Genomic DNA, 26,864 nt, shown 5'->3' with positions numbered 1-26,864 from the left:
TGCACTCCGTGTTTATCCAACAATAAAATCACCGATAATGCTTCAGAATAGTTTGCCAATAGCGTTCAATAGCTCTTGACGTTATGTCAGCTTAAATTAATTTACTGAATTATCTATACGAGGATATGCCGGAAATTCGTATGCAAAAAGATTTCTTGTCGATTTCCTTTTAATACATGATTCGATTTTCCCAAATTCAGTGATTTACGAAGTAGTTTCTTCAAATAATACTGTTATTTTGAGATAGCACTTGTTTTATATATGCTGTAATCAAATTGCCTTTGTTTAGACATACGCAGTGAGAAGCATACATGTATTTCCAATATGAACAAGAATAAGCAGCAAAGGAAATATTTTCTAACTCAATTTCTTTAAAGCAAGAATATGTTTTTCAAATGTCTGCCAACATATTGAATAAGTTAGCTTTTTCACTTGAAATATTAAAATAAGCTACCATTTTTATTGACTACTGGAGGACTAACTTATGTTTTATTGAGCATACAATGGTTTAAACTCTTTTTTTTTTTTTTTTTGTACGGTAAAACAGCTATTGTTTCTGACTATTATTAACTATACCAGGGGTTCTCAAACGGGGTGCCGCGGCACCTTGGGGGGCCTTAAGAGGAGGCGAGGGGTGTCGAGGCGTTTATGGTATCAATATACGTGTATATGTTACCATTAAAAGATATAATGCAGTTATTTTATAGAATACCTAGTTATTCCATGAAATAACTGATCGTGTCCGTAAAGTGTGTAATATATTATTAATTTGACACTTTAACTAGTTATTCTATGAAATAACTAGGTATTCTATAAAGTAACTAATAAGAGACAGTTAAAGTGTAAAATAAACGATTTATCTATAAAATAATAACTATATAGGTATTCTATAAATAAACTGATAGACAATTAAAACGGAAAAGAAGCAATTTATCTTATTTATGCAGCGTATAAATGATATTTATGGAAACGTACCATAAAATCATTTGTTACAACAAGGATTATTAAAATGACACTTGGAATTACGAAGAACATTACTTCTAAAACAAAAAAAAAAACAAAAAATTGTTGACACACTGGGTTTTACACGAACTCTCCCTATGGCCTGGAATAGTTCATAAATGCAGTAGAGGTGGAAGGTAAATGTATTTGTCGTGCAAGATATATAATATAGATTATTTTACACTTTAACAGACTACAGATCGTTATTCTATGAAATAACTAGTTAAACCATGAAATACAAGAGAGTTTTACACTTTAACGGACACAATCAGTTATTCCATGAAATAACTAGGTATTCTATAAAATAACGGATTTCATACTTTAACTGTAATGTAACAAATTAAGTAGAGCGAAGTGAGAAAATCGTTGCGATGCTAATTCTTCAACGATTGCCGTGAATCGGAAATATTTGGGAACCCTTGAATGAAACAATAACGAACAAAAATATTATGAAAACCAAACAACTATTTCTTGTAGTGAACAAACTGTAGACTCAACACTCATCTCAAAAGTGCAAAAAAAAAAATGAATACAAGCATAGCCTGTAGCAAAAGGACCATAGAGAAAAAGAAGCTATGTGGTCGACCATAACTTATAATGTAGTCTGATTGTTCATCTTCAATGTACTCCATATCTAGACTTAAACAGATACCAGTCGGAGACAAATGAAGCATACAGAAGCAATAGATGCAAGAGGACATTTTCAAGTTTTGAGTGAAACGCGCTTAAAGATAATGTCCTAGGTAAGACTTTCATTGAAAAGTTTTTCTAAACCACGCTGTATAGCAGCACCTACCAGAGCTACTAGTACTATCTCTTCCCCCAAGACAGCGGAGAATTTCACCAGCCATTTGTACTGGTTTTCTCCAAATTTTTTATTCTACCACTTGCATGCCTTTGCTTCTTACTGCCTCAAATACGACTGACTTAAAATAAAATGAATTTAAAGCGCAAATATTTTTATCAGGGCTAGACATTTACTGCCTCTGACTCCTGTACCTCAAAATCAAACCAATTCTGCCTTGACAGAAATAGACTTGGAGGAGCAATGACCGACTCCGACTCTTTTACCCCGAAACCAGTCCGGCTCCGACTCCATGGGTAGTCCTGATTTTTACGGTAAAATAATGGTTGTTGAGATGATTTGCATTTATTATCATTCTTAAAGCTTCAATTTATTGATTTATTTTTGGCAACGGAAATAGAAGGGAAATTCGTAGTGCTTTATTTGTTTTCTTTTTTTTTAAACCAGAAATGAAGAAATGTGCAAACGATGTTAATTTTGACGAGAATTATTTAGTTTGGAAAACATTTTATTAATTATGTATTTTTTAAGTATAGTTATTTATTCATATATTTAATTTGTGGCAAACGGGAGGGCAGGGACCAGAGGCGCTTTATTTTTACCAAAATATTTTTTTTTTTGATCAATCACGATTGCTTATTGTTCTCACTTGACTGTTTTGATGTGCTGTCATTTTATTTTCCCGCCAGCACCCTCTGCAGCATCACCGTCGACCGGCTCCTCACGATGCTGCTCCTCTAGCTTCCAGGGGCGATGCGTCTCCAGGTTGCGTCCATATCCTACACACACGCGCATACATACACACACACATACACACATTCGAGCCTGCACACAGACACACACACTTATGCGTACATACACACGCGCGTACACACACAGCACTGCATACACAACACGCACACACATACACACACACACACATGCGCCTACACAAACACACAAGCGCATTCATACACACACACGCTCGTGATTGCGAAAAACATAATTTGAATTCAAGTTGCCAAAAATTCAAATTAATATTTTTTTTCTTTTTTTTTTTTTGTAAACAATTAACTATTTTTTATTGAAAATAAATAAATTAGCTGCATTGTTTAAAAGGTGCTGCTACTTGAGTTCCCGTTTATTATTTTTTACGTTTCTATTTCATCAATTGTGGGAGACATATTTTGATTTAGAAATCAGTTTAAAATATTAAAAAGATATGTTTGACGAAATTCACAGGCTTAGCTAATTAAGAAAATATTGATCAGCTGCTAGGAAGTCTGTATTGATCTAAGGGAAAGTAGACTCGGTCAATTCTAGACGGAACTTCTTTTTCTTCTTTTTTTTTTTTTTTTTTGACATAATAATTGCTGCGAATATCTTGAGTGAAAAAATTTATTTTTCAATTTGTCGTTTGCTGATTGAAGTATGTTGATGTATTTTGAAGAATAACTTACGCAATTTTTATGGTTAACACTTAAGATTTGTAGAATGAGATAAATAAATAAAAATATTTCTGATACATTTTCGCTGGTGATTATTGAAAACTGAAATTTTTAAGTTGCGGAAATAAATGCATTTAGTTAAAAAGTAAAAACGTCAAGCTTTGCGTCTTTATTGCAATTCTATTCTCGACATTTTTCCTCTGCTTATAGTACTTCCATGAAATTGGACACTTCTGAAATAGAGAGTGCCATCTCCTATCAGCCAGACTTTAGTTCCTTTTGGATTGAAACTAAAATATAATAAATTATTTTTGAATAAAATTGTTGTTTTCTCTATGCATTTTTTTGGGAGGGGGGGGGGGTTGATTGCTTATTGTTCTGACTTGGCAGTTTTGATGTCCTTTGATTTTATTTTCCCCTCGCCACCCTCTGCAGCATCGCCGTTGACCGGCTACTCCCGATGCTGCTCTTCTGGCGAAAACCGTCTAGAGGTTGCGTCAATATCCTACACTTACACGCATACACACACAAACACATATACATACATATACATACATACACCAACACACAAAAACACACACAAACACGTACACACACGCATACATACAGACACCTACACACACATACACACACATGCCTGCACACAGACACAAACACACATGCCTACACACACACACCCTCCCACACACACAAACACACACGCCTACATACACACACACACACTCGTGATTTGCGAAAAACATAATTTGAATTCAAAATGACAAAATTCAAATTAATTTTTTTTTCCATATGAACAGACTATTTTCACTGTGGTTTTTTAAATAGGCTAAAGAAAAATCCACCTTCAGTTCAAGTTGGTGGCGAAAAATTGATATGGAAAAGAAATCACAGAGTTTGTCTGATATTAAACTGAGAAAGAATTACCTTCCCACGCAAATAAAAGCGAATGCATTTTCCCCACTGATAAGCCGAACACAGGACTCATTATGAAACTTGACATCGTTTCAAGAAGGCCTGCTCAAGTGGTTTCAATCTTCCCTCTTCCACGAGAAATTCTGGCTTTTCTTCGAACATTTCGTTCGTCTTTTCTTCCTGACCTACGCATTACATCCTATAAATCAGGAGGGAAGACGTTGTTATCATTTATGTCCACACTCAAAATTCTCGGTAATATTAAGAAAAATCCCGTACTTCGGAGAATGATTCAATATTTCGCTTTTAATGAGAGCCGGGTATTAAAGTCTTGGCGACGCGAAGTTTATACCATTTCTTGATGTTGCAGCAGCTTGGATTTTATCAGCAATCGATTTATGTAATGGAAAGATAGTGAGATGGTAACCTAAGCTTGCCTAAACTTTAAAGAATGTCTGCTGGATTTCAATTAAGTAATTAATTACGGGGCATGATGGTATGGATATAACTATGAAATTTATTTGCAAGATTTATGTGTCCAAACTCAAAATTCTTGATAATGTAAGAAACATCTCCGTTTCTTAGAAAGATTCAATGTATCTTTTTTAATATGAACCACGTATTATAGTCTTGGCAATGCGAAGTTTATACCATTTCTTGGTGTTGCAGTAGTATTGATTTTATCAGCAATCGATTTATGTAATGGAAAAATAGTAAGATGGTAACCTAAGCTTGCCAAAAATTGAAAGACTTATACTGGATTTCAATTAAGTAATTATTTGCGGGGCATGATGGTATGGATATGAACATGAAATTTATTTGCAAGATTTGTGTGTCCAAACTCAAAATTCTTGATAATGTTAAGAAACATCTCTGTTTCTTAGAAAGATTCAATGTATCTTTTTTAATATGAACCACGTATTATAGTCTTGGCGATGCGAAGTCATTTCTTGATGTTACAGCAGTATTGGTTTTATCTGCAATCCAATGTATAAAACGGAAAGATGGTATTTTCGTAATCTGAGCTTGATGGTTGCCTAAACTTTATTGAAAGTCTATTGAATTACAGCAAAGTGAATTATTAACGGGGAATGATATAAATATAGACATGAAATTTACTGCAAGATGTACAGGCGTCCCTCGTAACACGGTTAATTTGTTCCGTGTAGTATCGAAACCGTGTTATACGAGACTTTTTTAAAAATAACTTTTAAATTTATTTTTACACTAATTAATCATGTACATAGCAAAAATCATGTCACTGTGTATCGTGTTGTATCGAAACCGTGTTTCGTGTTATATCGAAACCGTGTTATACCCGACTTAGAAATAAGGTGAATCACGGGATGTGTACCATGTTATATCGAAACCAAGTTTCATAAAAACAAAGTAAAAAATTATTAGAGTTATTATCAAACGTTAACATAATTATAGTGCCTAGAAGTACCTCTTTCTAGGCACTATAACAGAATGTATTAAACAAAAATGAAATTCCATCTTTTTCAAGCATAACTTTCGTGTTGTATCAAAACAATGAAGTATTAAATTCAAGTGTCGTACCGCGTAATATCGAAATCGTGTAATAATAATGGCAAATTTGGTACCGTGTAATATCGAAACCGTGTAATAATAATCACAAATTTGGTACCGTGTAATATTGAAACTGTGTTTCGCGTTATATCGAAACCGTGTTATACCAGACTTAGAAATAGTGTGAATCCCGGGATGTGTACCATGTTCTATCGAAACCGTGTAAGAATAATCTCAAATTCGGTACCGTGTAATTCCTTAACCGTGTAATAATAATCACAAATTTGGTACCGTGTTATATCGAAACCGTGTTATACCAGACTTAGAAATAGTGTGAATCACGGGATGTGTGCCATGTTATAACGAAACCAAGTTTCATAGAAACAAAGTAAAAACTTATTAGAATTATTATCAAAAAAAAAAAAAAAAAAACAATGTATTAAACAAAAATGAAATTCCCCCGTTTTTAAGCATAATTTTCGTGTTGTATCAAAACAATGAAGTATTAAATTCAAGTTTCGTACCGCGTAATATCGAAACCATGTAATAATAATGGCAAATTTGGTACCGTGTAATATCGAAACCGTGTTTCGTGTTACATCGAAACCGTGTTATACCAGACTTAGAAAAAGTGTGAATCACGGGATGTGTAGTATGTTATATCGAAACCAAGTTTCATAAAAACAAAGTAAAAACTTATTAGAATTATTATCAAACATTAACAGAATGTATTATACAAAAATGAAATTTCCTCTTTTTTAAGCATAACTTTCGTGTTGTATCAAAACAATGAGGTCTTAAATTCAAGTTTCCTACCGCGTAATATCGAAACCGTGTAATAATAATCGCAAATTTGGTACCGTGTAACAATAATCACAAATTTGGTATCGTGTTATACCGAAACCGTGTTGTACAAGTACCGTGCTATACGAGAGACGCCTGTATACGTTCAAACTCCAAATGCCGGATAACGTTAAGAAAAACCTCTGCTTCTGAGAATGATTCAATGTTTCGCTTTTAATGCGAACCGAGTATTAAGATCTGAGCCATGAGAAGTCATTTCTTGATGTTACAGCAGTATTGGTTTTATCAACAATCTATTTATGAAACAGAAAGATGGTAAACTTGGGGGCAATCTGAACTTGTTAAAATTTTTCTCCAAGTCAACTGGATTTCAATTAAGTGATTATTTAAGAGGCATGGTATAGATATCTCTATGAAGTTTATTGCAAGATGTATATGTGCTAACACAATTCTTAATAATGTTAAGAAAAATCTTTGCATCTTAGAGTGATCCAATGTTTCGCTCTTAATGTGAATCGGGCTTTATTGTCTTGCTAATGCAAAGTTTATACCATGCTACCATATCCTGATGCTACAGCAGTATTGCTTTTATCAGAAATCTATTTATGAAATAAAGAGATGTTGAAATGGTAATCTGAGATTGATGGTTGCGTAAACTTTACAGAAAGCCTATTAGATTTCAGCTAAGTGATTATTAACGGAGCAAGGTATAAATTTAACAAAAGTGAAATTAATTGCAAGATGTTTATGTTCAAACTCAAAATTCCAGTCAATGTTAAGAAAAATCTCTGTTACTGAGAATGATTCAATAGATCGCTTTTAAAAAGAGCCTAATTATTAAAATCACAGGGATACGCAAAGTTCCTATCATTTGTTGATGTTAAAGCAGTAGATTGTGTCAGCAATCTATTTAAGCCATAAACAGTTAATATGGCGAGTGGGTAACTTTACTTGATTAGTGCCTAAATTTTACCGAAAGTCTACTGGATTTCTGTTGAGTGGTTATTAACGGGTCATGGTATAAATGTAATCAATGTAAATTGATTGCAAGACACGAATATATAATTAAAGTCTTGGTGATGTGCAAAGTTCGTATCATTCCTTGATGCTAAAGCAGTATTGATTGTGTCTGCAATAGATTTGAGTAATAAACAGTTATATGGTGTGTGTTGGTAACTTTACCTTAATTGTTGCTCAAACTTTAGTGAAAACCTACTGGATTTAAATTAAGTGGACTTAGAAGCTTTGAAAATAATTGTTATTATTATTTTTCACAGACTGAATTATTATCTACATCTTTCGGAAATTCGCTGGGCTCGAGTGTGAAAATTTGATGCAGCCAGAAAAAAATAAGAGAGTAACCCCCCAGATGGGTGGCTTCCGGGGCGGACGGCTCCCTCCTTCCCTGTAGTGACACTTCTGATTTCGTAGTCATTCTTACCTTAAGTCTTTTATTTTAAGATTCTTAACAAAACTAACTTTTGATGATAAATTGCTGCATAAATCAACGAAATGTTTAACATGAAGATCGCAAAGCCCAGTAAGTAAAAAAACGTCCTTTTCTCAATTGAATTGAAAGTGTCTACTGACGCAGAGATTGTACCGGAAAAAGAAAAAACCAAGATTACAAGAGTTGTAGAAAGTATTCCCTTCTCATATTCTAAGAGTGCTATTTCCAAGCTTAGATTTTTTCTCCCTCATCTTAGGTGGAATATAAATCTTTCCGAAGCCCATTCAGTTCGATGCGTTGCCATGGAAACGAATGGCAAACCGGAGTTTCAGGTAACTGTTGCTTCTAAAGCATAGAAAAGGGTGACATCTGCGGTGTCCTCAAACAAATAATGAAGCAATTTTCGCCAGAGGCGATGTCCGAGATAATTGTTGGAATTAATTTTCAACATTTAGGAAGAAATTGATTTCTTTTTCAGGAGAGTGATTTCATTTCTTGCTTAATATGACTACGTAAATTATTGAATGTTGTAATGACTAACCTGTTTAAAGTAAAAATACCCTAAAATATAAAAAATATAATCAAATACAGTCGGATCTCAATAATATGAATATTCCTTTATCTCAAAGTTTTTATTGGGTCCCAAACTTTTAAAACTGTTTTGAAAACTTTCCATAATTCGAACTACCAAAAATTCAAACGTTTTATAGCCGTTCCCTTGGGACTTTGAGTTATCGAGAGTTGACTGTATTTGAAAAATAAGATAGTTATTTAAATTTAAGGCGATACAGGTTTTATGCGGTTCCCTCCGCAATGAAAACAAAAGAAAATAAGAAACACATAAACTGAAAGTTACTTCCGTTTGAAGCAGATCAAAAATGAATAATATATCTACATTCAGTTGCATAGTAAAGGAATTTTACACATAAAATGTCTTTTATAATTTTCAGTTAAATTAATACTAATAGAATATCTTTTTAAAGGAAATTATTGGCTGATAATTATGTTTGGCTTTAAGTAAAATGCAAGTTTTTGTGTTTCCATAATAACATAAACAAAAACATATTAACAACTATGTAATTATATTTATGTTGTTATGTCTTACACTAATTTCCCCCTATACAATGAAAACAAACGAAAATGAGAGAAGAGAGAAAATAAGAAACACATAAACTGAAAGTTACTTCCGTTTGAAGCAGATCAAAAATGAATATCTCTACATTTAGGTGCATAGTAAAGAAATTTTAGACATAAAATGTTTTTTATAATTTTCAGTTGAATTAATACTAATAGAATATGTTTTTAAAGGAAATTATTGGCTGACAATTATGTTTGGCTTTAAGTAAAATGCAAGTTTTTATGTTTAAATAATAACATAACCAAAAACATATTAACAAAAATGTAATTATGTTTATGTTGTTATGTCTTACACTAATTTCCCCCTATACAATGAAAACAAACGAAAATGAGAATAAGAAACACATAAACTGAAAGTTACTTCCGTTTGAAGCAGATCAAAAATGAATATCTCTACATTCAGGTGCATAGTAAAGAAATTTTACACATAAAATGTTTTTTATAATTTTCAGTTGAATTAATACTAATAGAATATGTTTTTAAAGGAAATTATTGGCTGACAATTATGTTTGGCTTTAAGTAAAATGCAAGTTTTTATGTTTAAATAATAACATAAACAAAAACATATTAACAAAAATGTAATTATGTTTATGTTGTTATGTCTTACACTAATTTCCCCCTATACAATGAAAACAAACGAAAATGAGAATAAGAAACACATAAACTGAAAGTTACTTCCGTTTGAAGCAGATCAAAAATGAATATCTCTACATTCAGGTGCATAGTAAAGAAATTTTACACATAAAATGTTTTTTATAATTTTCAGTTGAATTAATACTAATAGAATATGTTTTTAAAGGAAATTATTGGCTGACAATTATGTTTGGCTTTAAGTAAAATGCAAGTTTTTATGTTTAAATAATAACATAAACAAAAACATATTAACAAAAATGTAATTATGTTTATGTTGTTATGTCTTACACTAATTTCCCCCTATACAATGAAAACAAACGAAAATGAGAATAAGAAACACATAAACTGAAAGTTACTTCCGTTTGAAGCAGATCAAAAATGAATATCTCTACATTCAGGTGCATAGTAAAGAAATTTTACACATAAAATGTTTTTTATAATTTTCAGTTGAATTAATACTAATAGAATATGTTTTTAAAGGAAATTATTGGCTGACAATTATGTTTGGCTTTAAGTAAAATGCAAGTTTTTATGTTTAAATAATAACATAAACAAAAACATATTAACAAAAATGTAATTATGTTTATGTTGTTATGTCTTACACTAATTTCCGCCTATACAATGAAAACAAACGAAAATGAGAGAAGAGAGAAAATAAGAAACACATAAACTGAAAGTTACTTCCGTTTGAAGCAGATCAAAAATGAATATCTCTACATTTAGGTGCATAGTAAAGAAATTTTACACATAAAATGTTTTTTATAATTTTCAGTTGAATTAATACTAATAGAATATGTTTTTAAAGGAAATTATTGGCTGACAATTATGTTTGGCTTTAAGTAAAATGCAAGTTTTTATGTTTAAATAATAACATAAACAAAAACATATTAACAAAAATGTAATTATGTTTATGTTGTTATGTCTTACACTAAATTCCCCCTATACAATGAAAACAAACGAAAATGAGAATAAGAAACACATAAACTGAAAGTTACTTCCGTTTGAAGCAGATCAAAAATGAATATCTCTACATTCAGGTGCATAGTAAAGAAATTTTACACATAAAATGTTTTTTATAATTTTCAGTTGAATTAATACTAATAGAATATGTTTTTAAAGGAAATTATTGGCTGACAATTATGTTTGGCTTTAAGTAAAATGCAAGTTTTTATGTTTAAATAATAACATAACCAAAAACATATTAACAAAAATGTAATTATGTTTATGTTGTTATGTCTTACACTAATTTCCCCCTATACAATGAAAACAAACGAAAATGAGAATAAGAAACACATAAACTGAAAGTTACTTCCGTTTGAAGCAGATCAAAAATGAATATCTCTACATTCAGGTGCATAGTAAAGAAATTTTACACATAAAATGTTTTTTATAATTTTCAGTTGAATTAATACTAATAGAATATGTTTTTAAAGGAAATTATTGGCTGACAATTATGTTTGGCTTTAAGTAAAATGCAAGTTTTTATGTTTAAATAATAACATAAACAAAAACATATTAACAAAAATGTAATTATGTTTATGTTGTTATGTCTTACACTAATTTCCCCCTATACAATGAAAACAAACGAAAATGAGAGAAGAGAGAAAATAAGAAACACATAAACTGAAAGTTACTTCCGTTTGAAGCAGATCAAAAATGAATATCTCTACATTTAGGTGCATAGTAAAGAAATTTTAGACATAAAATGTTTTTTATAATTTTCAGTTGAATTAATACTAATAGAATATGTTTTTAAAGGAAATTATTGGCTGACAATTATGTTTGGCTTTAAGTAAAATGCAAGTTTTTATGTTTAAATAATAACATAACCAAAAACATATTAACAAAAATGTAATTATGTTTATGTTGTTACGTCTTACACTACTAAGTTTGTTTCATTTTTCTCTCCATTGTCATTTTCTTTTGTTTTCATTGTGAAGGGGGGGGGGGGCTAACCGCACACAACCTGATTAGCCATTAATTTAGATAACTATCTTTAAACTCTTCTTGGCTACAAAACTGCGATTGTCCTACTAGAAAATCCAACTAAATTAAATCTTTCTTTATGTCTCCTTTTTTTTATAATTATTTTTCAAAGTTTGGGAACTGCATTAAGTACTCTAACCTAATAGATTTTTTTTTCTTTTTTTTGAGTTGAAACTGAAGCACTCTAATGAAATATGTTTCGATTTATAGTGTTTCAACTGACAAAATTACGTCAAAAAATAGATTAACAAAAGAATAAAAAATGATTTTAAAAAAATGGCTGCTTCGTAAAAATCACGGTGCCAGCCACAAAAGCGAAGTTTCAGGTGTGTAACCACTTTTTTTTACATACCTGCTGCTTAATTAAACAGAAGCCGATACTGTCAAACCGGAAACCGAACGTTTTTGAAAATGTGTTATAGTCCCATTATTATTCCTTGATTTGGGATAACCACACAATACTTCAGGCGTTTTTCTTTGGTTCAATGCATTTAGATGCCACAACACTCTTAAAGCATTTGAGGCCCAGCTTAAAGTTCGGAAAATGTGGCTCAGAACTCACCTTAACGACTGTTATAGTAGAGTGCGTTTCCACTTTTAACGCAAGTGACGTCACACAATTATTATTCTTCCACCGATTAGATGGAAAGGTGAATATTCGGCTTCGCTTGTTGGAATTGACTGATTATTGGCTAATTGTGGTGCCAACTTCCTCCTCATAAGTTTAATTTCTGAATTGATAATAATTATTATAAATTGTTTAAAAGTTCCAGCAATTTTCTTTTTTTTAGAACTACTAAAATCAAAAACACGCTCAAATTTTGAAGAAAATCATTAAACATCACTTCTTTCCTTGCTGGACTAATTTGTTTGGTTCCAAATTCACAAACCGGTTGCTGATTTTTCACGTTCAACATGGTCAGATAACAGATATACTTAAAATACACCGCCAGCTCAGTCATTCCATCCGAAGACTACAGTTTCGTCGCAATTGGAAATAACTGAGCTGGGGGCACAAAACCTTTTAAAGGAGCCAAGAGAGCCAAACAAACTGGTAGCTAATGTAGAATTAGCACACAAGACGAGTGACCGCAGCAATGGTGCGGTTTAACTCAAAGACTGAAGTCAAAGCTAGGTATTTTGCCGTAAGTTACCGCCCTAAGCCTGGGCTAAGACAGAAACACATAAAATACACAGCCAGCTCAGTCATTCCATCCGAGGACTGCATTTCGTGCTTTTAAGCACCCATCAGCCCGGAATAGGAAGTAACTGAGCTGGAGGCGCAAAACCTCTTAAAGAAGCCAAGAGAGCCACACAGGCTGGTAGCTAATGTAGAATTAGCACACCAGACGAGTGACAGCAGCATTAGAGCGGTTCAACTTAATGATAAGAGTAGACATACTTACTGGATGATCCGTCTTATGACGACTGATGAGTTTTTCATGTGTTCAGTATATTTTATTTTGTTTTGCAGAAAATGTGGTACATGCACGTGCTGCCTTCCCTGAACTCGGAGTTACAAACGCCGGAAGTGCTGGCCGCAGCACTTCAGCCCTTGCTCTTCATGATCGAAGAATCCACGCAGGAAGAATACACTCAACTAATTCTTCCTGTATTCAGAGCTGTTTTCGCCATGCCAAAGAGCGTACAGGTAAGGAAATGATAAAGAAAAAAGAAAACTCCACTGATTTTAACTTTATGAAAATCCCAGACGCGTTTAAGTTTGTAGCGGCTAGTTATTAGGATGCGTTAAATAAAAACAGAACAGTGGCAGCATTACATTACGCATACTCAGTTGAAGAGTTTGCAGCAACAAAGAGTTAACTCCATTCTTTGATTGTTGGAAAATCTCATGAAGTCAACGCCATATTGCTCAAGCGAATGAAGCAGCTAACTCATTCTAACGAATAACTTGAGAACTATCAACCGGAGATAACTCCTTGTTGACCCAAATGAACTTGAGAACTATCAACCGGAAATAACTCCTTGTTGAACTAAAAGACCAAGAAATGGAGTTAACTCTTCGTTGCTGCAAACCCTTCAATTCTTTTTTCATGTAGTTTCTGTGCAATGATTGTTAAATGAGGAAATACCATTCACAAGTTTTTCAATTACGATTAGAATTTTAATAGCAATATAAGCAAACTTACTTCTAAATTTTTTTCAAAAAAAAAAAAAAATCAATAATATTTTTGGTTATTTAAGTCATTTATCCCCTTACAATACTTTTAAGCATAGGGGAATTCTATGTCAATTATAGTTACTAAAATGACTATCAAATTATGAAATGTCAGCTACAATCCTCTACGTCATAATTTTAGCTGTAATTTTCAGTGCAAGCAGACTTGCATTTAATTCATTGCCTGAAAAGCAATAATCCTTTTGGTTTATTAAAACCATTAATCACCTTAAAAACATAAATTGAAAAGGAAGCTCCTTCTATTTAAAATTTTAAGTAGAATTTTTTTCTTTAAATTCAAATTGTAGTTCCAATTATGGCTGTCAAATGATGAAATAGCGGTTATCAATGTCTACATTATGGTGAGAATTTTAATGGTGATAATAGCAACTTTATGTTTTAATTTCAGTATAAAACAAGTGAGCTTTCCGGTTATTGACGTCACTCTTTCCCTAACATTTTAAGCATAACGAAATGCTGTCAGACTTGTAGTTTATAAAATAAATACCAAAACATGAAATGCCAGTTACAAACTTCTACAATACGATTTGAGTTGTCCATATCAGCTGATCCATATCAGCAAAATTACGTTTTGTATATTTGCACACAAATAAATCAAAAATCTTTATGGGTTTTTCAAAGCCACTCATCATCTAAAAAATAGCTTGAAAAATTCCTACACCTTAAAACATTAAATGGGAGAAGGTGTAGGGTTCTCTCTTACATTGTATTGCGGAGTACAACTGTCAAATTATGAAGAGCCGGTTATAACTATCTGCAGAGCGATAACAGCTGTGATAGCAATAAAAGCAAAACTTACATTCTAATCTTTGCATAAAAATCAATAAGCTTTCCGGTTCTTTCAATTCAGCACTACACTCACTAAATTAAATTTTCTTGCAGACATGAAAAACGAACTTTTGAAAAGGACCGACTGAAAATTTCTTCTGATTTCCGAGTTTCTTTCATCGCTTTGCAGTTACAAAGAGAAAAGCATCTCTTGGATTTTTACATACAGAAAAAGCATTGTTCTGAAAACATATTCATTTTTTTCTTCCCCTTTCCAATTTTTTTTATATTTTTTTTCCATACATTTCCTTCTACAAAAGGAATTATGATTTCTCGGAACTTGAAATTTTTACAATGTTTTTCTGTATTGCTTCATCGCAAATCTTTGTAGAGATTTATCATTTCGTTCTGCTCAAAATGATTGTAAAGTGATAAGTTATTTTAATAACCAAAACGGTTATTGATTAAAATCAAAACATAAGTTTGCTTTTATACCGCTATTATCATTCATTTTCCAAAAACTACTCAGGTTCCATTTTTAAATGATTTGTCATTGAAGACATATATTGTTTAAATTTAGTGGTGACTTGTTTTTACTTTAAACTCTGCAAAGCGTATTTTTATTTTGTCAAGCAGTCTAGTTGCTGTTCGATCTTAACGGAGTGTGAAATATAACGTTTCTGGGCTTAAATTATACCATGTATTCTACTTAAATAAATCAATTATTTTTATGAACTATGAACAAAATAATGCTCTTTTATTCATATTCATCAGAAGGCTTTGTTCAAAATTGTTTAGTTTGTAGTAGTCTTACACTAAGGTAATAAGAAATAAATTTTCCCGCAATTTAGGCTACGGTTACGTTACTGGAAAACATGGATGTTATTATGAAGAAAACTCCTAAAAGTGATCTAAAATCTGAAGTCTTGCCCATGCTGTACAACGCATTTGATTCTACGACTCCTCAAATTCAGGTAAATTTCAAGTTCTTTATTTTAAGTTATGCTTACGCTTACATACGCCAGACGGTTTGACCCTCTGTCAAACCGCCAAACGACTGGTCGAAGTCTTTCTCAACCAATCAAAAGGCTTCATATTTCGGTTCAAGTTCATGACCGAAAGTAGAAATGTCCGGTCAGTTGATGAATGCGGACGTTAGTCTTCAAATGAACGAACTGGACAACTTTGTGTCAAGACTTCAAACCGTTTTTTTTTCCGTTCCGGTTTAACTAAAAACATATATACAGGGTTTGTCCGGAGAGTAATAGGACTGAGTCGATTAAAAAAAAATTATTGAGGCAATTGTTACAATTCTTTAAAAACTTTCAAAATAGGCTCCTTTCTGCGCGGATGCAGCGCTGCCAGCGTGATTTCCAAGCATTAAAGGCTTCACGGTAGGCATTCTTCGGAATAGCCTTGAGAGCCGCTGTGCATGCTGCTTGGATGCCCTCTGTCGTCTCAAAATGCTTGCCTTTCATCGGCCTTTTCAGGCGCGGAAACAAAAAAAAAAAAAGTCCGGGGGACCACATCTGGCCTGTAGGGCGGCTACGGAAGCGTTGGGATGCCGGCCTTGGTCAGGTAGCTGTTCGTCGTCAGTGAGCACTTTTGGGACCAACTTCGCGCACACCTTGAGCATGTTCAAATGCACCGTCACAAAACCATGAACCTCAGATTTTGGTAAATTTAACATTTGGGCAATTAAACGAATACTTAGTCGACGGTCTCAGTTCAAAACTTTGCGCACACGAGTCACATTGTCGGTGTTTGTCGAAGTCGAAAGTCTTCCAGCACGGTCTTCATCGGCGACCTCTTCCCGGCCTGCCAAAAAGATCTGGTGCCCCCGAAACACACCACTTCTTGTTAAAGCAACATCTGGGTAAGCCTGCTTAATCATATCAAACGTCTCTGTCGCAGATTTACCGAGTTTGACACAGAATTTAATCGCGCACCTCTGCTCTAACGAACCCTGCATTTTCGACTTGCACCACTCACAGAAACACGTCGAGCAAAAATGCCTGTCCTGACTCTCCAGGTGCTTGGAGACAATCGACTAGCCGCTCGTTCGTTAGCTAGGAACGTCCTCTGCCGAATCCAGCCGGCGCGTGCACGCTCCGAAGTACAGTCACGGCAGAAATAAATCAGTCCTATTACTTTCCGGACAAACCATATATATATATATATATATATATATATATATATATATATATATATATATATATATATATATATATATATATATATATATATATATATATATATATATATATATATATATATAATTCAGTTCCAGTTTTCATTCCACACAAATTAAAGATCTTCGGTTTTCAGTTCAGTTCCTCAGTTCCTCCGAATGAATAATTTTATTTTATGTATATTCTCATTCGTGCCGAAAATATAATTATAGCTTAAATGTAGCAATGAGCATGTAGTGATGATAGTTATATGGCTGAAGTTAAACTAGAAAATATTGATAGGTTGGTTACAGTAAAAAAATAAATGGTGGAATGATGCCCTGCTCACTAAGTCGCTCGCCTCGTAACTAGAGAGTCGCGTGTTCGGTGCCAGCCGGTTAAAGAACATCTGTGTACGCTACGGATGAAGGGTGAGCGTTAAATCTGTGGAAGTCAAATTTCTCTAAGCCGTCGAACCAAATCAATACCTGCAAGGGTATTGGAGCAAGGGTTGCTTGGCTCCTTGTCTGAATGAGAAAGACAACGCTGTTTTCAAGGATTACCCTGAGTCGTATGATACAATGGCATATAACACTTTTAAACATACGCATAGAACACCAAAACAATTTATTACGTTTTCATTTAAGTTTCAATTAATTGTAAAAGTATTCAAAAGTAATGCATCGAAATGGGGACGGTGGTTTTTTTTTTTTTTAGTTTTCACACTAGAGACATCTTGTGTGCTTATGTATTTAAGCATAAACATATAGAGTATCACAAAAAAAAGAAAAACCAGCTTTTACTTATTTTAAAATTTAAAAAAAATTAAATATTTTTGAAAATTCAAAATGCTCTACGCGACTTAAATTTTTACGTTTTTGCTTAATTTTCTCATTTTATTACATAATAAGTCATTACAAAAAAAATTGGTATTAATTAGTAAATTCCTTAAAAATAAAATTTTTAAGAATTTTTTTTAAATACTTCGATGAAAATTCCCCGAAATTTCTCCTACTAGTAAATTTTAGTCATTTTTTTTTTAAACTTCCTGAAGTTAGATTCTATAATGCATACCAAATTTTATTATTTGGTAAAACACGAGGCTAAATTTTGAATTTCTTGTACTTTGAGCAAAAATTGTGTCGCATGGAGCATTTTGTAGTTATGAAAATCGAGAAAATTTTGTTTTGAGTAAAATGCAATAAAAGTATAATTTTGCACCTACCTTTAAAATTTACTTTCCAAAACTTCTTCTTTAGTGTTTTTATTTGTCGCTGAAGCATGTTTTATTACAAGAACAAGATTTATAATAATATTTTAATTAAAATAATAAGCGCGATTATGTTAAATTTTAACTTTTCCTGCTTTCTTTACATCTGAACAGCCAAGTTTGTTAGGAGTATCTCATGAAAAATCGTTTTGTGTGCAAACTTTGAGCAGTTGTAACTTTGGTAAAAAATGCTCAATCGCTAAGCGGTTTTTTGATTTAGGAAGAGAAATGTTTGAAGCTCAACAAAACATAAAAATCAAAATTTTGATTTTCTAGTCGATTTTCGTCGAATTCAAGGTCTACCCGTCCCCTTTGAATAAAACCCACGTGTTCTGCAAATATCACCTCAAAAACAATATCTGCGAAAAACCAACCGAATGTACAGACTTTTCCTTACACCAGTTTACCTTAAACTAATTCAAACAATCGATTCAAGACCTTTCATCGGCGTAGTTTCCTTTTTGATTCTGTCTGTAGAATGCGTCCATTAAATAAAGCTCGCTTGATCAATTCAAAAAATTCACTTGCAGTTAATGGAGTTGCGTTTTGCATTAATTTGAGAAATTTTCCTCGCAATTAGATGCAATCACTAATCCTTAAATGTGGTAGAAAACAACTTCAAATAAAAAGTGCGATAAGAAAATAATGACAGAGAGAGTTTTATTGAATTCGGGGTAAATACATTAATTAAAATAAATAACGGCGGTTCGTAATGTGATTTGGTTAGCCTTGGAAATAAATCTTCGATTCGTAATTAATTGTTCCACATCAAACATTTCTAATTAAGCTTTACTTATTATGAGAAATTGAAGAGATATGTAACGAGGAAAGACAGTTTCTTTTAGGAAATATTGCAATGTTATATAAAAATGTATCATAAGCAAATGTTATGAAGCGGCGAATTAAACGGGTTATAAATAACAAATACCAAATATTAATTTTTGAATGCTGACTTTACATCACCTACAATGGCAGCAAAATATATCTGTTAAAATATCATCCTGCAACAGATATCAAGGCTATATACTGTTGCAATTTTTATTTGGCCACTTTTGATTCTTGCAGTGGATATCAAGGCAATGTATACTACTGCAATATTTAGTAGGGCATACTGTCTGCCTCTGGCAAGTTGAGATCCGCTGGCCGGCCGATTAAACGATTCCATTTGTTAAAATAGGGGTGAGGAAAAACGGCTGAAGATCAAAAGGCTTAATGGTAGCCCAACTCTACGCCTAACAATTCCTCGTCTTACTGATTGCTCCCCTTTGAAAGAAATGGACTTGCTCACACACACACACACACAACCAAAGCCCAACTTCTCAAAAGTGGACAGTATACTCTTGCAATATTTATCAAGCCAATGTATACCCTTGCAATGGATATCAAGGCAATGGATTCTTATGCAATTTATGTCAAGGCAATGTATAGTCTTGTAATGAATTTTAGGAATGGACATTTTTATGTATTTATGTTTTTAATGCATAATTCTTTTTATTTCCCTTTGCTAACTCAGTGTGCTGCTCTGCATGCGGTGGCTCAGACAGCTGATTATTTGGAAGAAACTGCCGTCCGAAAAATGGTGCTGCCACGGACGAAACAAGTGTTTGAAAACAACAATGGTATAAAGGTAAGCTTCGTTTTATTTCCAGTTTTAAATAGAATTTGTTTTTACTCAATACGGGGAAAGGGGAAGTATAGTACAGCAAACGATTAAAAGATAAGGGGAAAACAAGGAGCCGAAGTAGATAACTAGCGCTTTTCGTCTCATGCAATTGTTTGAAAAAAAAAAAAAAAACACTCTAGAAATTTGCGCCAAAGGTACGAAAATAAAATTTAATTCGTTTATTTGATGTAGCACAGATTTAGAACCTTATTTTCGTGGGTAAGATAGACTAGATATGAGCAAAGAAATGCCGAATACTAATGGTTTAGTTTTTTTGCGCCAGAGAAAAAGCCCAAAAGTGTCTGGAAAGCTGTTTGATTACTTCTATCTCTTCCTTGAATAGAGTATAGTGCATAAAAGAGGTGTGATGTTATCATCTAGTTCTAATTAATTTTAGTCAAATTGAAAAACTATGTTCAACAAAACTGAAATTGAAGCTTATAGGATAAACACCTAATTTTATGGGTGGCTGCTTCTAAAAAGTGTGCTTGAAAAAATCAAAAATTCAAAATGAAATTCATGAAAAAGTGTTAAAATATGCTCAAAATAATTCTAACTACGTTATTAAGTTAGACTAATCACTTATTTTATAACGCGATAAGTAAAAAGGCTTGCTTGATTACATATTCTTAAATTGGGCTACCGGTCCGATATAGGAAAATATTTTCGGTCCAATAAAGGAAAACACGCCATTTTTTTTTATTATTCTGTTAAATATACCTTGTCAACAAGTTTTCCAATTGTGCATGTAATTGCTGTTGCCCCCATTTAATACTGTTTATAATAATACAAAAGCAATTTTCTAAGTTCACAAATTTTAGTATTATTCTACTAGATACAAGTTCTTAAAATAAGATCGAACACGTTTCCAACACAAATCACATCGTAACTCCAGCTATGCAGATCGAAATGTAACGAAACTTCATCCTTAAAGGTTTCAGACACAAATCTTTGTATTTCCACCGGTAGAGTGTAGCACAGAACTCTACGCTAGATTATAAGCTCCCGGTCTAATTTAAGCAGTGGTCCAATATAGGCGGTTTTCCCATAACTTTTTTTAAAAATCAAATTTAAAAAACGGTAACTGAAGGACATTTTTGCGACATGATTTTAACGCTATCATGTTCTCCCCAAAAGTTCAGCTGAACTATAAAAGGGAAAATTCTATAAAAATTATAGCACATACGGGAATGTTAAATCAATACAATTTCACCTTTAGTTTTAAAAAATAATTATTTTAAGTACATGAATTATGTATTTGTTAAGGGTAACGAAAGGACAAGAAGTCCAAAACAATTAAACATGGTAAATTTCAACTTACAAACATTTATTCAGCTAATAAAGCAGTCTGAAGCAATGATATCTAATGCCTGAGCCAACTGTTACAATTCTGAATTCTTTAAATACTCAATATTTTTATCATAATCCATAGAACATTTATTTCTTTCTCAGCAAACACGAAGATCTCTCTCTCATTCCCACATTATTACACATTCTCAAACAAGATATTTCTATTCCTTTATCTTCTATATGAAGTACCTGAGCAACATTGCTCTTTGTTAATTTCTTTCCCTTCCATCCAACTAGCAAAACTTGTCCAAATGTTAATGAATCCTTTGGCATAGTCTTATGATTTGGTGTTTTTGACTCAGCTGTATCTTCGTTTTCAACATTATTTATGACTTTTAAAGTCAGCGTGACGACTTTGAAGTGAAATCTCCTTCACTTTGTTGATGTACGTACTATATTCAATAACATAACTTGTTACAGGATTCAAATAGTGCATATTTTATGGGTCAGGATGAGAATGGATATTTTTGTATCCTTTTTTATCCATCTTTTCGAAAGTTGATCTATGAATTTACTGAGCTCTTCGCAGTATGTTTAACGGTTAAATCAATGCTCTCAACAGTCCTTTCCTGTGACTTATGGCAACAAATCTGAAAACAGTTTCAATATTGTATTGTTCCAATATAAATTTCAAGTTTTTAAGCAAATGTTTCTGCTTGAATTTGCTTGTCATATCACAAACATGTCATACCAAAATTATTTTCACATGCTTAGGAATTTTTAATACAGAAATGAAATATTTCAAGTCTTTTCCTAGGTGCAAGCCAACGCTCTTACGTGCATAGAAAAAATAATCGACAAACTGGAAAAGACAGATATTTTAGATGAAGTTCTTCCTATGTTGAGTAAAGCCAAAGTACAAGATCCTGCAATACTTATGCCGGTAGTAAGTAAGTAAATATTCTTTTAGCATGTTGCATAGAATTTAAAGCAATCAGATTTTCCATTATATTAACTGAATATTAGAGAGTTATGTGACTGCAGGATCCGGCATAATAGATTACCCATGTTTCTCTGGCAACCAGGCGCACTGCAGTAACAGATGACATTTGAATCGTAGGAAAATGTGAAGCAAAGTCAAATAGTAGAAATAACTTACCTTTTTCAAAATCAACAAGTGGGAAATTTTTAGCGTAAATCAAGTTACGTAATGGAACATCAATGTATTTTACACTAAAGCTTGCAACGAAATATTAAATTCATTTTTGGCAGTTAATTTGTACTTTCATAGAAAAGTAGAAACATTTCTCCTCTTTTTATGGGGGAAGTGAAAAAAAAAATTCTAATGAAATATTTCCTATTTGATTATTAAAAATATGTTTGATGAAGTGAATGATTAAATCAGAGAACGAATGAATAAATGAGCATATAATGAACAATAAACGAATAAATAAATAAAGAGTAAATTAATATATGCGGGGAAAATAAATGAGAGAGTAAAATAGTGAAAGAATAAGAAAATAACTAAATGAATGATTAAATAAGTGAATTATTAAATTAAGTAATATAAATCAATAAATTTATTAATAAATAAGTAGGAGGTTAAATAAGTAAATGAATAAGTAAACAAAATAAACAATCACTTTTGCCCCTTGCTCACTTTAAAAATTGCACAAAGCATTTTAAATAAAAAAAAATAAGCTTAATATTGAACAAATAAATACTGAACCAAATAACTAGTTCGTCTCAATTAATAGTTAAAATGTTAATAACAAGAACTTTTCCATTTTAAAATGGCAAAAATATTTTTTGACTTACAACAAAACAATTCAATATGAGTATCAATCTTCAAAAATGGCTGTATGTATTATCATTTGCTTATTATCGGCGGTCGGATTATCCGCGGCTCGGATTATCCGTAGGTCCTTTCACATTTTTTTTTTTTTTAATCTCATGATTGTGTTGTTTGCTTTTAGATTTTACATATATTTTTTATATTCAATGTTAAAAAGATGCAATGTAGCAATGTTTTTAGTTATAATTTAAATGCATGTGCGTGTGTCATTAATATTTTTTATCTATTGAATACACTAAGTATCGTTTTTTACCTATTATTCGGATTATCCGCGGTTTTCGCTTATCCGCGGTTACCGTGCCACCGAGATTACTGTACTTGTGTTTCGACATAGTTAAAATATTGCCAGATAAGTGGCGCGGAAAACAGGAAATATTTCACTATTTCACTTTGCCCCACATTCCCCTACTCCCTTGAGAAGCGCAAGCTTGGTATTTCAACTACTAGTTGTCCTGGAGATTTTACTTCAAACGTGGGTACTATGTGATTGTTCATTGTTTTTCTGTTGGGGCTGAAGGAAGATTTTACAGACAATGGGGTCGTTTCCAAAATTTTAAAACTATTTTTTTTCTGAAAGAGCATGCTTAAAAACATAGGATCTGACAATTTTTTAAGTAATTTATTTAAGTTTAATATTAAAAAAAAAATACTTTAATAGGTACGCTTTCATTGTTTACAGATCTTGCCGATGACATCACGAATGATGAAATGACATTTAGTGTTGCCATTCACAGAGAAAAATATTTAATTCGCATCTTTACTCACGTGTATTGGCAACGATATGGTCGATAGCAAGCGCAGAGCGCAATTTTAATTCACTTCTTGATTATCATAACGTGCAAACGCGGTACAAAATGCGCCAAAATGCATCATTTGTGACGTCATCAAGACCACGCCTTGTTTGAAAAATCGGACATTTAAAAAAAATAATTAAAAATAACTGTTGGGAAAATAAAAATATTTTCTGGGTCTATGTTTTTTTGCTCATTCTATCAATTTCTGACTAAAAGTAGTATTTTTGACTGAAGGAAACAACACCATTGAGGTTTTAAAAAATGCCTCTGATGATAGCACAGCATCACACGGCAAAGTGTCTCGATACTCGCAGCCAGTAAGTGACAGAATGATGACGTCTCACCATGAGCCACGATGTGACAAATTTGGGATGTTTCATGTTATTTCACAGCGACATCGAAAAATTTTGTGGCCGGTAAGGTTGTGACGTTATGAAGACGTCACTGCAAAATCATTTTCTGCAGACGACACTAACTGGCATTCGATAGTTACTGAAACTTTCATTTCGTATACGTTTAAAAATAGTTTTTAACGTTTGTATAACTATTTTAAAAAGTTTATGAAACGTTTAAACGTTACTGTGCCTCCTGGGTTTACAGTGACGTTTCACGACGTTCCTTTCGCACAAAGAGTACCATATTGGTCACTATTATGTATGCTATTTTTAGGTGCTACACTACTGGCCATTAAAATTGCTACACCAAGAAGAAATTGCCAGAATGAAGCTAAATTTTACACACGTGATAATAAAATTGACATTAGAAAGTGATTACAAAATTAAAGCAAATTGATCATTTATGGTTGGAAAAATCTCGAATTAATGGAGGTTTAAGTACCCTGTTAAGCCACCTCTAGCGTGAATGTACGATGTACTTGAAGCGAAACAATCGGGCATTGAGACATAACAGTCTCCTACGATATCCTGCGTCATCTCGTACCACAGTTGCTGTAAACGTGCCACTCATTCGATCAAACTCATATCTGTTAGCACTCACTACGGTGCTCCCAGGAACCATTTTTTAACATGACAATGCTCGGTCACACACAGCAAGGGTGTAAAGGGATTTCCTCTTCCGCATTATCACTTTCTCTGGTCTGCGTGATGCTCTGGTCTGCGATTTGTGACGTGTCACAAATTGAGCATATCTGGGATCACTTGAGACGGTAAATTGGACAGCCTGTATGTTTGATCAAATTAGTGGCGCTTTTACAGCAACTGTGGTACGAGAAGACGTAAGACATCGTACGAAACTGCTGTACCTCAATGCTCGACCGTATCGGGTTTTACATTCCAGCTAGAGGTGGCGCAACAGGGTACTTAAACCTCCATTCATGTGAGATTTTTCCAGTAATAAATGATCATTTTGCTTTCATTTTGTAATCGTTTTCGAGTGTCAATGTTGCCATCACGTGTGCAAAATTTTGTTTTATTCAGACTATTCCTTCTTGGTGTAGCAATTTTAACGGCCAGTAGTGTATTTGAGATACAACAACACAAGCAAGTGATTTAGACCCATACTCAGCATTGTAAATTGCAATTACTGACTTGAAATGCGAAAACTTAAGTGAAAAAGAACTGGAATCCAGCTCAAGACCATTTCTATTCCAATGTTCTACCACAGTGGTTTCAATGATATGTGGGGAGCGCTTACCCCAGGAGGCATGGAATTTTTGTAAAGGGCACGCACCTCTTACTAAATTTTTGAAGTCGAACTAAATCGGAGTCGAAAAACAAGAATTAAGTAAATCTTCATAATTAGTAAATTGTAACGCCAGGATTGCACTAAAGAAATCAGATTGTTAAAATAATTAAAGGGGACAGAACAATTTTTGTATTACAAAAGGGGGAGCAGGTATGAAAATTTCGGAAACCATTGCTCTACCGTCTGAGCTACTTGGGTTGAGCAATCTGGAAGCAACGATTTTAAATACTGACGAAATAGGTTTTCATTAGATGAAATATTTGTTTGAAGATGAGCTTAAAAATCTCACAACAGAGGTGAGTATGTGACGATTTTTTCTTAGTTTATTAGTTAAAAAACAATGGAAAATGAAAAACACATATTTAAACTTGAAAAAAAATCTTCAACTTCCCAAGTAGCTTAACTAAGAAGCAAACAAAACGAGTTTATGTGTGCATCACATGACTTCCTTTTACTCCGATTTAATGTCATTTCCCCATCACTGGCAATTTTAATGTGATTCAATAGTTTACTCTCTAAATATCACCAACAATGGCCAAATTGAAATCAGATTGAACAAAAAAGAAAAAAAAAATCGCCAAATTTAAAAACTTGGCGATCAAAATACAGGCGATATATCGCCAAGTGTCCGCCAAATTATAACACCACTTGAGTTTACATCAAAATTAACAATGATTTCCCCCCAAAAAAGAGCCAAAAGACCCCTTTAGAAACACCCGAATGCAACCAAAAGGAGGGGTGCGCAACTCAACTCCACTAGGAGCTTACGTACCAAATTTCAACTTTCTAGGACTTATCGTTCTTGAGTTATGCGACATACATACGCATATAAATTGGTTCATACAGACGTAACGAGAAAATTCGTTGTAATTAACTCGGGAATTGTCATTCTGGATATTTGGCATGTCTATACGTTCTTAGGCACTTATCCACGTGTGGTAGAGTCGAAAAAAAAAAAACTCAATATTCAATTCGGGGTGAGTAAAATGGAAATTAAAGTCGATTTTTGAGTGAAACTTTTTTCACGAATACAATACTTCCTTTTTTGTAAAAGGAAGTAAAAAATAGCAATAAAAATTAAAATACTATTATTAAATAAAATTAAGAAATAAAATAATCTTTAATGTAAAGCTTCTTTAGCTGTGGCTTTATAGCAAGCAAAAAGAAATGAAAACAGTAAAAGCTCCATTTACTGGGAGAAAAAAAAATCAAATGTTCTCTGAGTGCAACAAACTATTTCATTTTACGGAAAATAAATGTTTTAGTAATAATAATTGCAGGTAAAATAATTTAATAATCTCTCTATTTTTTTCCCTTCGGAACCGTTACGAAACAAGATGCTAAACGAATAAAAATTACAATACAGAGAATTTAAAAATTCATTAGTGTAAAACGAGTTTTGGTAGAAAGCTAAAGCGTTTGCTGTGCTTTTAAAGAAAACATTTATTTACTTTGAACATATT

General features: G+C 32.8%; 1 protein-coding gene across 1 annotated transcript in view; it reads left to right on the top strand.

Annotated features, from left to right (window-relative positions):
- The window catches only part of LOC129228590 (SCY1-like protein 2), a 96,737-nt gene that overhangs the window by 37,524 nt on the left and 32,349 nt on the right, over nucleotides 1–26,864 (top strand). Inside the window, exons 3-6 of the mRNA XM_054863272.1 lie at nucleotides 13,161–13,337; nucleotides 15,506–15,628; nucleotides 19,609–19,722; nucleotides 21,866–21,998. Of these exons, the coding sequence (XP_054719247.1) occupies nucleotides 13,161–13,337; nucleotides 15,506–15,628; nucleotides 19,609–19,722; nucleotides 21,866–21,998 (547 nt within the window). The remainder of the gene's footprint in view (nucleotides 1–13,160; nucleotides 13,338–15,505; nucleotides 15,629–19,608; nucleotides 19,723–21,865; nucleotides 21,999–26,864) is intronic.

The sequence above is a fragment of the Uloborus diversus genome, chromosome 8 (assembly GCF_026930045.1).
Source record: "Uloborus diversus isolate 005 chromosome 8, Udiv.v.3.1, whole genome shotgun sequence".
NCBI classification, from domain to species: domain Eukaryota; kingdom Metazoa; phylum Arthropoda; class Arachnida; order Araneae; family Uloboridae; genus Uloborus; species Uloborus diversus.
Note: the sequence above shows the minus strand (reverse complement) of the source record. Positions and strands in the feature narration are given on the sequence as shown.